Genomic DNA, 12,607 nt, shown 5'->3' with positions numbered 1-12,607 from the left:
GCCGAGGCGGAGCAGGGGCCGCCGCCGCCGCCGCCGCCGAGGCCTTCTTCCTGCCGAGGAGGCCCACGGTAGAGGACGACGGCGGCGGCGACAGGCCGACGAGCTTCAGGATGCACCCGAGGACGGGCACCAACCTGAGCTTCTCGCGCCCCTTCCACCAGGCGCAGCAGCCGCCGCCCGAACCTGAGCCCAGGCCGCCGCCGTCGGCTTGGCCGCACCCGTTGCGTTTGAAGCGGGGCCATGAGCAGCCGTATTTTTGAGCTGCATTCTTCGGTGTTTTCGTCCCATTTTCTTACTTGCGAGCATCCTTTCCTTTCTCAAGCATTTCTTCTTCCTATACGCCCCCTTCTCTCTTTCCACTCTCCTCCCATTTCTTACTTTCTCCTTTGTTCTGCCTATACTTGTTCCCTTGCCCTTTTCATTCGGGTTCGCGTACACAGATCACCTCTTTCACTTCAAATGACTGATGAATACCTTGGCGAGCAGACGTGGCTTGCTATTTTTTACCACCTGACACATTCCCTAAACCTTAACTGTTGATATCCGGGCGGTCATCTTAGACACTACATTACACAGGGCGCAGTGTGTTTAGATAGGACAGTGCGATGAGACTAATAAAGTAAAGCGACATGCAACAATATACCCCCGCACATTTCTTGAGCTTCTAGCCACTGAAATATTGACCCAGTCATTCCCGGTCCATAGATCCGTGGGCCGGAGGAGGGCGGCCTAATGGTCCCAACACATATGACGTGAAGGCAGATTTGCGTGGGCCCCGGTCAACGAAAGTCATGTAACCTCCTGTATGATCTCCTTCGCCTCCCTAGGGCGCCTCGCGCTAGGGTCTGCTCGTCACACCCTATCGGCCCTGACGGTGGCACGGCAGCCAAGGGAACGTAAGCTACACAAAAGTGGAGTATTTTGTTCACTGAACCTGTTTGGTGATTGGACTGAGAGGGCCAAGAGGGTAATAACATGAGTTTTCTCCTCGATGATCAAAAGAGCTTTTTAAGCCCCACGACCGCCTGTTCCTAACCCGACATGATCTGCTTTGTCCAGCAGGCTGATGAAAGCTGCAAGGGATATAGAGAGCGAGGTTCTGTGTGAGATATAATGACGGTCTGGGGATACTGGTAGGGTCCGGAGAGCATTGCTACTGATATAAGGGGGAAATGGAGACAGATACACTAAAAATAAAGCTAGAGATAAACTGAGAGATGCTGCCTGCAGGATTTGGAAAGCATGTTCAGTATTCGCGTTTGGTGTATCGCGGGACAGCTGACGAGGGATTAAAGGGGTGTAAAACAAAAGCCGCAGCCAGCTCCTATAGAGCGCTAGAAGAGACCCCAGATGCCCTGCGCTTTCTGCTTGGGAGGGGCCGGAGGGGTGACCAGGACGGTGTCCCAGGTCTCGACGCCGTCGATGAACAGGCGGTACCGCAGACTGCCCTGGTCGCTGCCGGCCAGGTTCTCCATGGTGATGGCGCCGAACTTGGAGTTGCCCTTGTTGATGTACTTGAGCTGCACGTCCTCGTCGTCCGTCTGGCGGTACGTCGGGATGGGCGAGTAGAACTGGCTCAGCGGGCTGACCGAGAACTCGTGCACGGCCGCGCTCTCGGGCCAGCGGTCGCCGGGGGGCGGAGGGAAGCGCGTGGCGGCAAACTCGTGCCGGTCGCCCGAGAGCACGATGACGCCCACGCCGAGGCTCGCGCCCGCGTCCCACATGGCCTCGAGAATCCTGCGGCGCTCGGCCAGGAAACCACCCCATGTGTCCTGGGTGTTGACGCGCCAGTTCTTGGTGAGCGGCACCGACGAGGCCACGACCTTCCACCTGACGCCGCGGGGCTCGGGCCGCGCCAGGAAGGCGAGCAAGTCCTCGAGCTGGTCGGCGCCCAGCATCGTCTTCTCGGGACTGTCGGCCGGCAGCGCCTTGTTGCCGGACCGGTACGAGCGTGTGTCGAGCATGAAGAAGCTGGCGGGCCCCTGGGTGAACTCAAAGTAGCTGGCGCCCTCTCGCGCCGTGGTCGCGGCCCCCTCCAGCCCCGCCTGCCTGGCGAGCGGGGGGTTCGCCTCGGCGAGGTAGTGCTTCCAAGGGTCCATGGCGGCATTGTAGACCCCCGTGGTGTTCGCGTCCCAGTCGTTCGCGATCTCGTGGTCGTCGATGACGTGGATCCAGCTCAGGTTCTGTCCCACAGTCGCCCATTCGGGAGAAGCGTATACCTGACGGTAGCTTTTGCGGTAAACGTCGGTGCTGCTCCCCCATCGGCGGGGTACGTCGATGTAGATAAAGTCGCCGAGAAAGAGCATAAACTGCGCACCCAGAGTTGGGAGGGCGTTTGCAAGGTAGCGCATACCCGGGATGGCAAGTGCAGTATCCCGAGGGTCGTAAGGCAGGCGGTGGACAATGCACGACGTGGAAAGGAAGGTGAACTTCCCGTCGAACTGCTCTGGTGACTGGCCGGGCTTCGGGGCCGAAGTGAACTCCCCGGTCTGGTTGTTGGAGGCTCGCCATTCGTAAGTGCGCTGCTTGGAGTGCTTCAGCGGTATGGTGAGAACCGCGGTGTAGTCGGTCTCGTCCGTGGTCCAGCGGACGCCGCCAACCTTCTCCCACAGGGGGTTATCAAACGGCGGCTTGGGGTTCTTGATCTTCAACTCGAAAGTGATAGGCAGCTTTGACTGATCGGGCTCGCGAATCAGCAGCTTCGCCTCCAAGTGTGAGACGTGGCCGAGTCTGACGAACGACAGGTCGTCGACATTTGTGAGGCGATCTCGGAAGAGCCGGTCGCCCACCATGACGACGCACGCCAGGTTGATCAGGAAGGTCAGGGAAGACGAGACGAGGGTCCGGGGATTAGGGACCCCCGAGACCAGAGTTCGCAACATCGACTCATCATGCCTTTTAGGGACAACAAGTGTCTCCTGAATCGTCACCTCCTCGGCCTTGATGGTGGCCTTGCCGTTTTGGGCTTCAACCGTGGGTGGCGACGTGATGGTGGTCTCCCTCAGAAAAAGCTCCCTCTCCTCCTCAAGTTCCTGCCTGATGAGCTCGTTTCCGTAGCCCGCAATGAAGGCGGGTGCATAGAGGGCAAATAGCGAAAAGACGATGACCGGGATGATGGGCAGCAACGCCCATCTTAGAAAGAAGTATGAGGCGAGCCTGATGCCTGCCGAGGTAGCTTTTGCAGTCCGCTTTTGTAAGCCGTTCATCGCCATGGTGGCAACGGACGGACAGAGATGGCGCTCAATTTCAGGGGTTCAGTCTGCGTTGGCGTTGGGGTGAAGAGGAAGGGTGAGTGTTGTGGAGAGAAAGGAAGGTTGTCGAAATGCGAGGTCGGCAGGCAAACAGGACTAAGTTCGCGACCGTCGCTGGCATTCGTCGACGCAACCAGGCATCAATCGGGAATTCTGAGTCGGCCAAAGAGCGCCTAGAGCCAGAAGATGCAGCTGGAGTGCATATGCGGCTTGACCTGAAGCACACAAAGCGCCCTCTTCCAATCTGCAGGCCAAAGTGAGTGCGGCGCGCCGGTTCATTCCTTGGCTTGGTGATGATATCATGTAATTGGGCGCGCCCATGGTGATGTGGCGCCTAGCGTGTGTGGCTCGGGCGCCAGTCGGGTTCGTGCATGGAACTTCGATGATCCGACGAGCGAGTACTTTGTGGTCCGTGCCCTGTCTCAGTCGCACAGTTGGTACCTATCCCCGGCCGGTGGGGTGGGCCAGCAGCCAGTTGGAGGGGGCTGACCAGGGGTGTGTGATTGGTTCTGCAATTGCGTGCATGTACGCGGGACAGTTGTCCAGAAACACCAAGCGTCGAACCTTTCTGGCCTGTTGGAGGAAAGCCGCTACGCCAGCACTGCCCGACGATAATCGAGACTTTACGCGGACGAAAAGCCGCCCACGACGCACACCACAACGCGCACGATGAAGTTATTACTCTGGACCTACGGGCTGGTTGCCCTGTTCGCCTCTCAGGCCGCCGCCACGGCCCTAACCTTCAAGCTCCCCGCGAGCGATGAGTCGTGCTTCTACACCACTGGCAGGACACAGAATGAGAAGATCGCGTTTTACTTTGCGGTACGCAGCAGCAGCCCGACCTAGATCCCACCGACACCATATATGCGCGCGCAGCAACACGGCAATGCGACCGGGCAGCGATGGGGCCTCGCACAGGGAGAGCGGATAGGGGACATGACAGGCCAACCCGAGTAGAGCGTTTGCTGACACTAACTTGGCATATTTAGGTGCAATCTGGCGGAAACTTCGATGTCGACTACGAGGTGACAGGCCCCACGGGTAAGGTCGTGCTGGACGGCGAAGCGGAGCGGCAGGGCGACTTCGTCTTCACCGTCAACGAGCTGGGAGACTACAAGTTCTGCTTCCACAACACCATGGCCTCGCACTCTGACAAGGTGGTGGACTTTGAGATTGCGGTCAGTGCAAACTCCCACCAAAACCTGTGGCCACCTATGCACGGGTCTGTGTTGCTAACGGTCGTTTTCATGTTGCCAGGTCGAGAACGAGGCACGCGTGACCCTCCCTTCCAAGAAGGGAACATCTCCAGAGCAGACGTCGACGCTGGAGGAGTCGGCCTTCAAGATCTCGGGCCAGCTGTCGTCCATCAGCAGGCACCAGAAATACTTCCGCACGCGCGAGAATCGAAATTTCGCCACCGTCAGGAGCACCGAGAAGCGCATCATCAACTTCAGTCTGATCCAGTGCGCTTTGATTGTGCTCATGGGTGCTCTCCAGGTGTTTATTGTCAAATTCTTCTTCCAGGTATGATCTTCTTCTCCCCGTAGCTGCTGTTTCCCGGGAGGAACTGCTTTTGCTGACCAACCCTCGACTTTTAGGGCGCAAGGAAAGGATACGTATGAGTAATAGTGTTACGATCTGGCGCTCGGCTATGTGGCCTTGCTGGGTACCTACCTATTTCCGTGCAGTCTACTTATCGCAATTTTAACACACGGGAGGATCCATGTTGGCACCATCGCAGGCGGGTATTGTGTTGTATTAGGCTCCGAGTAAAACCATTTGCTCTTTTCTTCACGGGCGGAAAATTACCAAGTAGAGGCCAACGGTACGACTACCAACGACAATGTTGGGGGCCGAGCGACCAAGCCCGATATGAAGGTTTATTTTGTGTGCTGAAGTTACGGTATACAAACTCTTCCAATGTCGTAAAAGTTCAATGAAAAGCCGTCTTCTCGCACAGTATCTTGGGGGGATGAAGCAGGCCGCTGCCCACAGAGCAGGGCACCTAGGCGCAGCGCGATTCGAGAGCTTATCTAATGCTGTCTACGTGCATATCGGCGGACCCACTGGGTTTTGTTGCTTGGCGGATTGGACAAAACGCGGACCCAAATCAGTCCAACGTACTGCCTGCCAATTCGACATGGGAAATCCGAACACGCTTCAAAAAAACGACACCCAGATCGCGCCAAACGACCGACCCGACTCTAGAAAGGGAGCTAGCGGATGCAACGATGACCTCGATTGCTAGCGCCCTTGCGCGGGCCCTCCCGAAGCCGAAATACACAGGCGAGGATGAAGAGCCGCCATCACACGCGGTGCAGCGCGGTCCGCGGGTGCTGGGCCCCGGCCAGCTAGACGAGACCCAGATCGTGCTGCGGAGGACGGGCCCGCCACCGTACGGACAGCGATCGTCGGGCTGGCGGCCACGCAGTCAGGAGGACTACGGTGATGGCGGCGCCTTCCCCGAGGTGCCCGTGGCGCAGTACCCGCTCGAGATGGGCCGCAAGTCCGGGTCGGGGAAGAGCAACGCGCTGGCCGTGCAGGTCGACGCCGATGGCAAGGTCAAGTACGACGCCATCGCGCGACAAGGGCACGGCGAGGGTCGCGTCATTCACACGTCTTTCAAAGACCTCATCCCTTTGCGGCAGCGCGCCGAAGCAGGCGACATTGACCTGGCCAGGCCGTCCAAGGAAGATGTTGCGGCGACGGCGGAGCGAACACGCAACGCGCTCGCGGTGCTAGTCAGCGGCGCCCTCGCGTCGCAAAAGCCAAAGAACGTCAACGTCGGCGGGCGCAAGGACCCAACCTTTGTGCGCTACACGCCCGCCAACCAGATGGGCGACACCAGCGGTCCCAAGCAGGATCGCATAATGAAGATCGTGGAGCGCCAGCGCGACCCCATGGAGCCGCCCAAATTCAAGCACAAGAAGATCCCGCGCGGCCCGCCCAGCCCGCCGCCGCCGGTCATGCACTCGCCGCCCCGGAAGCTTACGGCGCAGGACCAGGAGGACTGGAGGATACCGCCACCCATCTCCAACTGGAAGAATCCCAAAGGCTTCACTGTGCCCCTAGACAAGCGCCTGGCCGCCGACGGGAGAGGCATGCAGGACGTCACCATCAACGACAAGTTTGCGCAGTTCTCGGAAGCCCTGTTTATGGCCGACCGGCACGCGCGCGAGGAGGTCAAGCAACGAGCGTTGATGCAGCAGAGGCTAGCAGAGAAAGAGAAGGCACAAAAGGAAGAGAACTTGCGGCAGCTGGCCCAGAAGGCGCGGGAGGAACGCGCCGGGGCTGGTCGGCGGCGGTCCAGATCCAGGTCTTCGAGGTCCAGGTCCGGCAGCTACAGCAGCCGGTCCGACTCCGGCGAGGACAGCCAGGACGAGGACGAGCGGGAGCGGATCAAGGCCCGAAAGGAGAAGAACCGCGAAGAGGAACGTAAGATGCGGATGGGACGCATGGGAGCGGAGCGCAAGATGCAGGTGATGGCCCGAGAGGCTGGACGTGACATATCTGAGAAGATTGCACTGGGCTTGGCCAAGCCGACGCAGTCTACCGAGGGCATGTACGACTCGCGGCTTTTCAACCAGAGCTCCGGGTTCGCGTCGGGCATCAACGAGGACAACCCCTACGACAAGCCGCTGTTCGCGGCGCAGGACGCCATCAGCAGCATCTATCGTCCCCGGGCCAACATGGACGACGAGGACGAGGCGGCAGGCGATGCCGAGATGGCAAAGATTCAAAAAGCCAGCCGGTACGGCGAGGTGCTTGGCCGGGGCACGTTCAAGGGCGCGAGCGACGTCGAGGCGCGAGAGGGCCCCGTGCAATTTGAAAAGGACCGGGGAGGGGCCGGAGGGGCAGCGGCCTCGGCCGGGGGTTCGGGCGCAGTAGACCCTTTCAACGTGGACAAATTCCTGTCAGAGGTGGAGCAGAGCACAACGTCCAAGCGGTCGTATGGACTGCAGGGCGGCGGCGGGGACGACGGGGGACGGCCAAAACGGGCCAGGGTAGACGACGAGGACGACTGAGAGTGTCTGCTCTCACGATAAGGTCGGCAGCTGGCGGCGTCGATTTCGCCGGAGCCCGCGGGCAACTAGAGAGTATATCTGCGATGCCGAGTCGCTTATAATTACCAATCACCAAATACCAAATGCCAAACACCTTGATTTTCAAACCATACAAGCTGTCGACAGAGATTTCAACCATCCCAGTCGTTTGGATCACCGCCGAGACGTGTTTGCGGGATACTACCAAGCCTCCCGCTATCGCCATCTCTACCGCATCGCCCAGGCTTGCGTAACCACGCCTACCCCTATTTCCCGGGCCCTAGCTTGTGTTTCTGCCAATGAGTGGGCACTGGGCATCCTGTTCAAGACGCGTGCTCCACGACGATCCCGCAGAAGCCCACCGAGCCCCACCTACTAGGTGCCTGACCACCAGACGACGCGGTGCCACGCCAAGCCTGGTGGCCGTTTTACAACGCGATGCGGCGGCAGCGGTATCGTGGGTTTCACTGTGGGACTGGGAAGAAACAAGAGAGATGATAACTGTGGGGAATTTTTCTTACCCTTGGCCCCTACCCTTGGCCGTGATTGCCGTGCGCGGGCGCCACAATAAACCTCGCACCTTTTAACTTGGTCTGGAATGTTTTGGCATGATCGTCATCTTCTTGTTAGCCGGGAACACGTCGATTCGGCGGGGCGGCGACTCGTTCTCATCCGTTCTTTGGCCCACGCACCGACAAGACGATAGAGAGACTAAGGAAACCACTGATGGCGCACTGTGGGCCGGGGATGAGGTGGTCGGCTTTTTTCCCTCGTTTTTTTTTCTTTTTCGCCATGCCACCCCGACCCCAACTCATGTCTCTTGTCTCAATGTAACCGGGATCAGCAGTAAGGGGCCGTTGGGGAGGGATGTAACTGTGTCGATGGCGTGGGAAACATCCCAAATTTTGTGTGGCTTCTCTTTTTCTTTTGCAGAGTGGGCACGAAAAAAAAAAGTAAGCAAAAAAAGAAGCATGAAAAAAAAAGAGGTATGGATGATTGGCCATAACGCTATTTCTGAGCAGGATCTGGGTGCTTAGACGGGAGGGACACCATGGAAGACGAAAACGGACGAGGTTGGACGAAGCCCGAGAAAAGAAAATACAAGATTTTTTTGAGTTGCGGGAAGGAACACTATGCGGCTTTACCGCGCAACCTAAATCGCAGTGCAGTGAGTGGTTCGTGAGGCTCCAGGGTAGACGATGCGCGAGGTCGCATTCCCGGTTGAGTTATGGTCCTTCCCGATTGTTTGACGAAAATCCGAACTTCGCACCTCGCCACCATCATGCCCACACACACACACCCGCACACCCAACCCATGCCCTGTTCCAAACGCATTTCGTTATCTCGAGCCCATACTTTTTCACCGTTGGGCCACCACCGCTTCGCTTCCCTGCCCCCGGGACCAAAATGGCAACAAGTCGGGCAACATGAAGGCACAGGGAACACACCTCTGGGCGGTCGCACCGCCCCGCCCGTCAAGATCGTTGCCGGCTTGTTTTGTAGCAACGGCAGCAAGGCACCGGACGAACATGGCGTGTGCATGCCTTTCACACACGCACCAGACACTGCCATGGGGCGCCGCCGCTTGTTGTGCTCCCTCCCCTGTCCTCCCGCCTGAATGGCCTCCGTCCACGCGGCGTCTCGGTGCCAAAAATATAACATACCCTGACATCCCTCTTCCCACAGCGACCGCGCAACCCGTCCTTCCAAATGGTGCAGGGTGCGATGAGTCGATTCCACAATGAGTCGATTTCAACGGCTAGAGCACCGCCGCTCAGCCAAGCAAGCAGCAGGTCATGGGGAGGGGGGGCCTCCCCTTTGTTCGCCACGGTCGACAGGATGCCCCTGCCCCGCCTTGTGGTTCTTGCTTTTCCGTCACCACCCGGTGGGAGAAGAAGAAAAGAGCCTGTCGGGAACGGCTGTGCGAGGAACCTTCCAAAGGGGACCCGTTTGCCGGGGTGGGTATGGCTGCCACAGAGGCGCGGGTCCTTGCCTCCACCGCTCCCTGCAGGGACGGGCCACCATGGGTTTCTGGTCGTTCAAGACTCCAGAGTCCCATGTTTCGGCCGCAGAATCCCATCTTCACGGGACCAGTGGGCTGGATGGGCTTAGTGCCACCTTGACCTGTGGAAAGGTTACAGTGCCCGTCCCGTCCTTGCTATCAACCTCCGACTCCACCACCCTCAGCCGTTCACTCATTTAATAACTGTGCGGCATTCCCTGCTGCCAGACCTTCTCCTTCTCTTCGTCCCGGCAGCAGTGCCGGTCCTGTTCCAACCGTTCGTTTTCTTTCGTACCAGTTCGTTTATTTCCTTCGGTACAGGCCTTTGTAATATTCTCCTTTGGTGTCTTTTCCTGTCCTGTCCTTCTTCCTATTCTCTTGTTTCCTAGCTCTTGACGACAGATTTTCGGGGGGAAAAGCATCTGGTATTTCCGCACAATCTTGGGTTTGAAACTTGCCGGCGCTGCAGTCCAACCCAATATCAAGCTGCTGGCAGCAGCGGTTATTATTTTATTTTTTTCGTTTGCTTTTCGTTTCGGCTCGGTTGGCCCCTTGATTTTACCTCGCTTCGTCTTATTTCCCGGAGGGAGGGCAGGGCTCACCACCGCGGAGTAGAGCGAGGGTGACAATCACCCAGGCAGATGAGGTAGAAGCGCGATGCCGGCATCGATGTCGCAGTCCCGCAAGACGCTGGGCTCCGGACAGTTCGATGCACGCAGAAACCAAACCCCGTCGCCGGGCGCCGACGGCGAGGCTCCCCGGCCCAACGGCAAGCCCGTCAACCGGAGGATTTCCGAGTCCCAGACGCCGGCGGCAGCAAGGAGGACGCCATTACGCACGCGCTCGGAGGAGAGACGGCCGCGACCACAGCGCAAGGCCAGCGTAGGCAGTCCCAACGGCTCAACTACTAGCGGCTCCAGCCGCGGGAAGCGGTTTAGCATTGGCGAATCCGACGACGAGGATGACTCGGAACACGAATCCGACTCGGACGACTATCGCCGCTCCTCCCGCTCCCGCTTTCGCTCCAGCCCGGACCAGAGCTCCGTCAACGAACCCTTCAGCTCCTCGGGTCCCAGCCGCAGCTCCAGCCGTGCGGTGAGGCAGCAGCCCACCACTTGCCGAGACCCCAGCAGGGGCCGCAAGTCGAACAGGAGTCGCAGCAGGGCCGCCAGCAAGGCCACTACAACAGACCGCCGGCCTGCCCACAATGGCCCCAGCCCCAGAGGCACGGCCCGGAGCACGTCGGTGCCCGCTCGGAACGGCCTGCTCAGGCGGACCATGAGCAGCCACCGCCGCGAGAGCAACGTGGGCCAGGACGATGGCAGGCCGAACCTGAAGCGGGCCACGAGCCACCACAACCTCGAGAGCCACTCGCGCGACCTCTTGCAGTCGGGCCAGGAACGCCCGCCGCCGCCGCTGTTGCCCGCGGTGATCCCCGAGCCAGAGTCTGCCCGCCCGCGTCGGGGCCAATACCCGTTCGAGAGCTTCATGGGGGAGGACCCGACGCTGGAGACCAAGGCTTCCGAGGTTGTGCGGTCGCGGTCGCAGTCGCGGGGCAGGCCAATGGCAAGAGTGGCCGCCGCCGCCAGTGCTGCAGCCGCCTTCGCGGCTACCATCCCACCACCCCCGCCCGTGCCGGCCAGGGCCACTGCCATGTACCCGGCCGCCAGCTTCATCGGCGAGGGCGCCTTTAGGGGCGCCTCGGTGTCGGCTCCCACCTCGACCAACTCGTCCCCCATTGAGGGGCCGTCGAAGCCGCCACCGCCGAAGCGGTCGGCGTCCACCCCGCCGGGGAGGCTGAGATGGGCAGGGACGGCGCCCGTGGGCATTCCCATCACAGCCATCCAGGGCCACAAGATTGTCCCTGTGGCAGCACGGTCGGCGTCTTCGGCATCCACTACACGCTCGGCTAATAGCAAGCGGTCGGCGTCCACACCCCCGGGGCCAATGGACGCACCCAACCGTCGACCCAGCATCATGCAGGGCCTCCCCCAAGCGCCCCAACCTCCCGCGCGCCGTCCCAGCATGTATCCTTTCGAGAGCTACGTTGGCGAGGACCCGACGGCCGAGATGATGGCGAGCGCTCGCTCCAAGTCAATCCGGGTGCCAACCTCGAGCAAGAAGTTTGCCACAGGACCCTTTGCCCCTGGTGCTGCTGCTTCTGTTGTCGATGCCGCTCCTGCCACCGCCTCGACGCCTCGTCAGCCTCGCACGACACTGTATCCAGCCAGCAGCTTGGTAGGCGAGGATGGCGTGATCAAGGCCGCCAGTGGTGCGGATAAGCGGTCCACAACCGCCGCCGCCATGCCAAAGCCAAGAGTGCTGCCTGCTGCTGGCTCCGCACCCAAGGACACCATCGTCAGTAAGGCCGCTCTTGCTGTCATTATGGGCGGTGGTGACATTGTGGCCTCGCCTACGGAAATTAGGACCATGCATGTTGGCGCCCCACGGCTTTCACTGCAGGCCCTGCCTTCGGCTATCAGACTGGACGAAAAAAGGGGTTTCGGCGATTTGGCCGACGACGAGGATGGCAAGACTACAAATAAGCCTGCCGTCCCGGCTGCGACTGCGGTTGGCGTTGCCATCTCGGATGACGATGTGCTTAGCCAAGTAGACGCAACCAAGGGACAGCCCGCACGACCCGTTCGCCGCAACACAGACGCCGCCTCTCCGGTCGAGAGCGCTTCCGCCACGCCTTTTGCCGACACGGCCGCTCCCAACGAGTTTGTCGATCTCGAAAAGGCCCTGCCGGTCCCGCAGTCCTCCGCCAGGAGCTACGACGGCAACAGCATCCAAAAGGCCCCGGGCGCAGCAGCGGCACCCCCCGCGCTCAGGTCCGGCGAGATGTCGTGGTTCTACAACCCGGGTCTGGGCACAAAGGGCCCACGGGCGTGGAAGAAGCGCACATGGGGCCTGCTGGCCGGGGTGGTAGTCCTCATCGTCGTCATCGCCGTCGCCGTCCCCATGTTGCAGCAGCAGGCGGAGCTCGAGAGGCGCGCGTGGTTCAACACGTACCCGGACTACGCCAGGCTAAACTACAGCCTGAGTGACAACTGTGAGCAGCGGCAGCAGCAGCAGCAGCTGGCCTGCACTTCCTAGAGCGTTTCTTGTCGTTATATTGCATATTCACTTCTCATGTAGCATTCTGTTTGATTTTCTGTTTGGTAATACGTTTCTTGCATTTTTCCTCCCTTTCAATTTTTAGCATCATGTTGCATCTTCCATTGGCATTTTTTTCTTCCTTGTTTATGTCCCTTGCTTCTGGGACATGATCCCGAATGAATGAAATGAAAGCAAGCAAGCAGAGCTAA

At 59.6% G+C, this 12,607-nt stretch overlaps 4 protein-coding genes across 4 annotated transcripts; 3 read left to right on the top strand and 1 right to left on the bottom strand.

The window, feature by feature from the left end:
• Window positions 1-466: 466 nt before the first annotated feature.
• On the bottom strand, window positions 467-3,573 carry GGTG_02639 (hypothetical protein). The gene has a single exon (XM_009220413.1). It carries the CDS (start codon window positions 3,210-3,212, stop codon window positions 1,335-1,337), a length of 1,878 nt encoding a protein of 625 aa, XP_009218677.1. The 5' UTR covers window positions 3,213-3,573; the 3' UTR covers window positions 467-1,334.
• Window positions 3,574-3,755: 182 nt separating this feature from the next.
• On the top strand, window positions 3,756-5,241 carry GGTG_02638 (hypothetical protein). The gene is made up of 4 exons (XM_009220412.1): window positions 3,756-4,073; window positions 4,241-4,429; window positions 4,509-4,775; window positions 4,850-5,241. Exons 1-4 carry the CDS (start codon window positions 3,921-3,923, stop codon window positions 4,871-4,873), a joined length of 633 nt encoding a protein of 210 aa, XP_009218676.1. The 5' UTR covers window positions 3,756-3,920; the 3' UTR covers window positions 4,874-5,241.
• A 114-nt stretch (window positions 5,242-5,355) lies between these two features.
• On the top strand, window positions 5,356-7,688 carry GGTG_02637 (pre-mRNA-processing protein 45). The gene has a single exon (XM_009220411.1). It carries the CDS (start codon window positions 5,483-5,485, stop codon window positions 7,274-7,276), a length of 1,794 nt encoding a protein of 597 aa, XP_009218675.1. The 5' UTR covers window positions 5,356-5,482; the 3' UTR covers window positions 7,277-7,688.
• Window positions 7,689-9,965: 2,277 nt separating this feature from the next.
• GGTG_02636 (hypothetical protein) lies at window positions 9,966-12,395 on the top strand (the record flags this gene model as incomplete). Its single annotated transcript, XM_009220410.1, has 1 exon — window positions 9,966-12,395. One exon carries the CDS (start codon window positions 9,966-9,968, stop codon window positions 12,393-12,395), a length of 2,430 nt encoding a protein of 809 aa, XP_009218674.1.
• Window positions 12,396-12,607: the final 212 nt, after the last annotated feature.

Source organism: Gaeumannomyces tritici (genome assembly GCF_000145635.1).
Source record: "Gaeumannomyces tritici R3-111a-1 unplaced genomic scaffold supercont2.2, whole genome shotgun sequence".
Taxonomy (NCBI): domain Eukaryota; kingdom Fungi; phylum Ascomycota; class Sordariomycetes; order Magnaporthales; family Magnaporthaceae; genus Gaeumannomyces; species Gaeumannomyces tritici.
This window is presented reverse-complemented; position numbering and strand designations above follow the sequence as displayed.

What these genes read in the sequence shown, in the direction of transcription:
- GGTG_02639 (XM_009220413.1), bottom strand. Translation starts at nt 3,212, where the DNA reads ATGGCGATGAACGGCTTACAAAAGCGGACTGCAAAAGCTACCTCGGCA.
- GGTG_02637 (XM_009220411.1), top strand. Translation starts at nt 5,483, where the DNA reads ATGACCTCGATTGCTAGCGCCCTTGCGCGGGCCCTCCCGAAGCCGAAA.
- GGTG_02638 (XM_009220412.1), top strand. Translation starts at nt 3,921, where the DNA reads ATGAAGTTATTACTCTGGACCTACGGGCTGGTTGCCCTGTTCGCCTCT. An exon ending in AGATCGCGTTTTACTTTGCG is followed by an intron (nt 4,074 to 4,240) that starts GTACGCAGCAGC and finishes TGGCATATTTAG; the next exon opens with GTGCAATCTGGCGGAAACTT. An exon ending in TGGTGGACTTTGAGATTGCG is followed by an intron (nt 4,430 to 4,508) that starts GTCAGTGCAAAC and finishes TCATGTTGCCAG; the next exon opens with GTCGAGAACGAGGCACGCGT.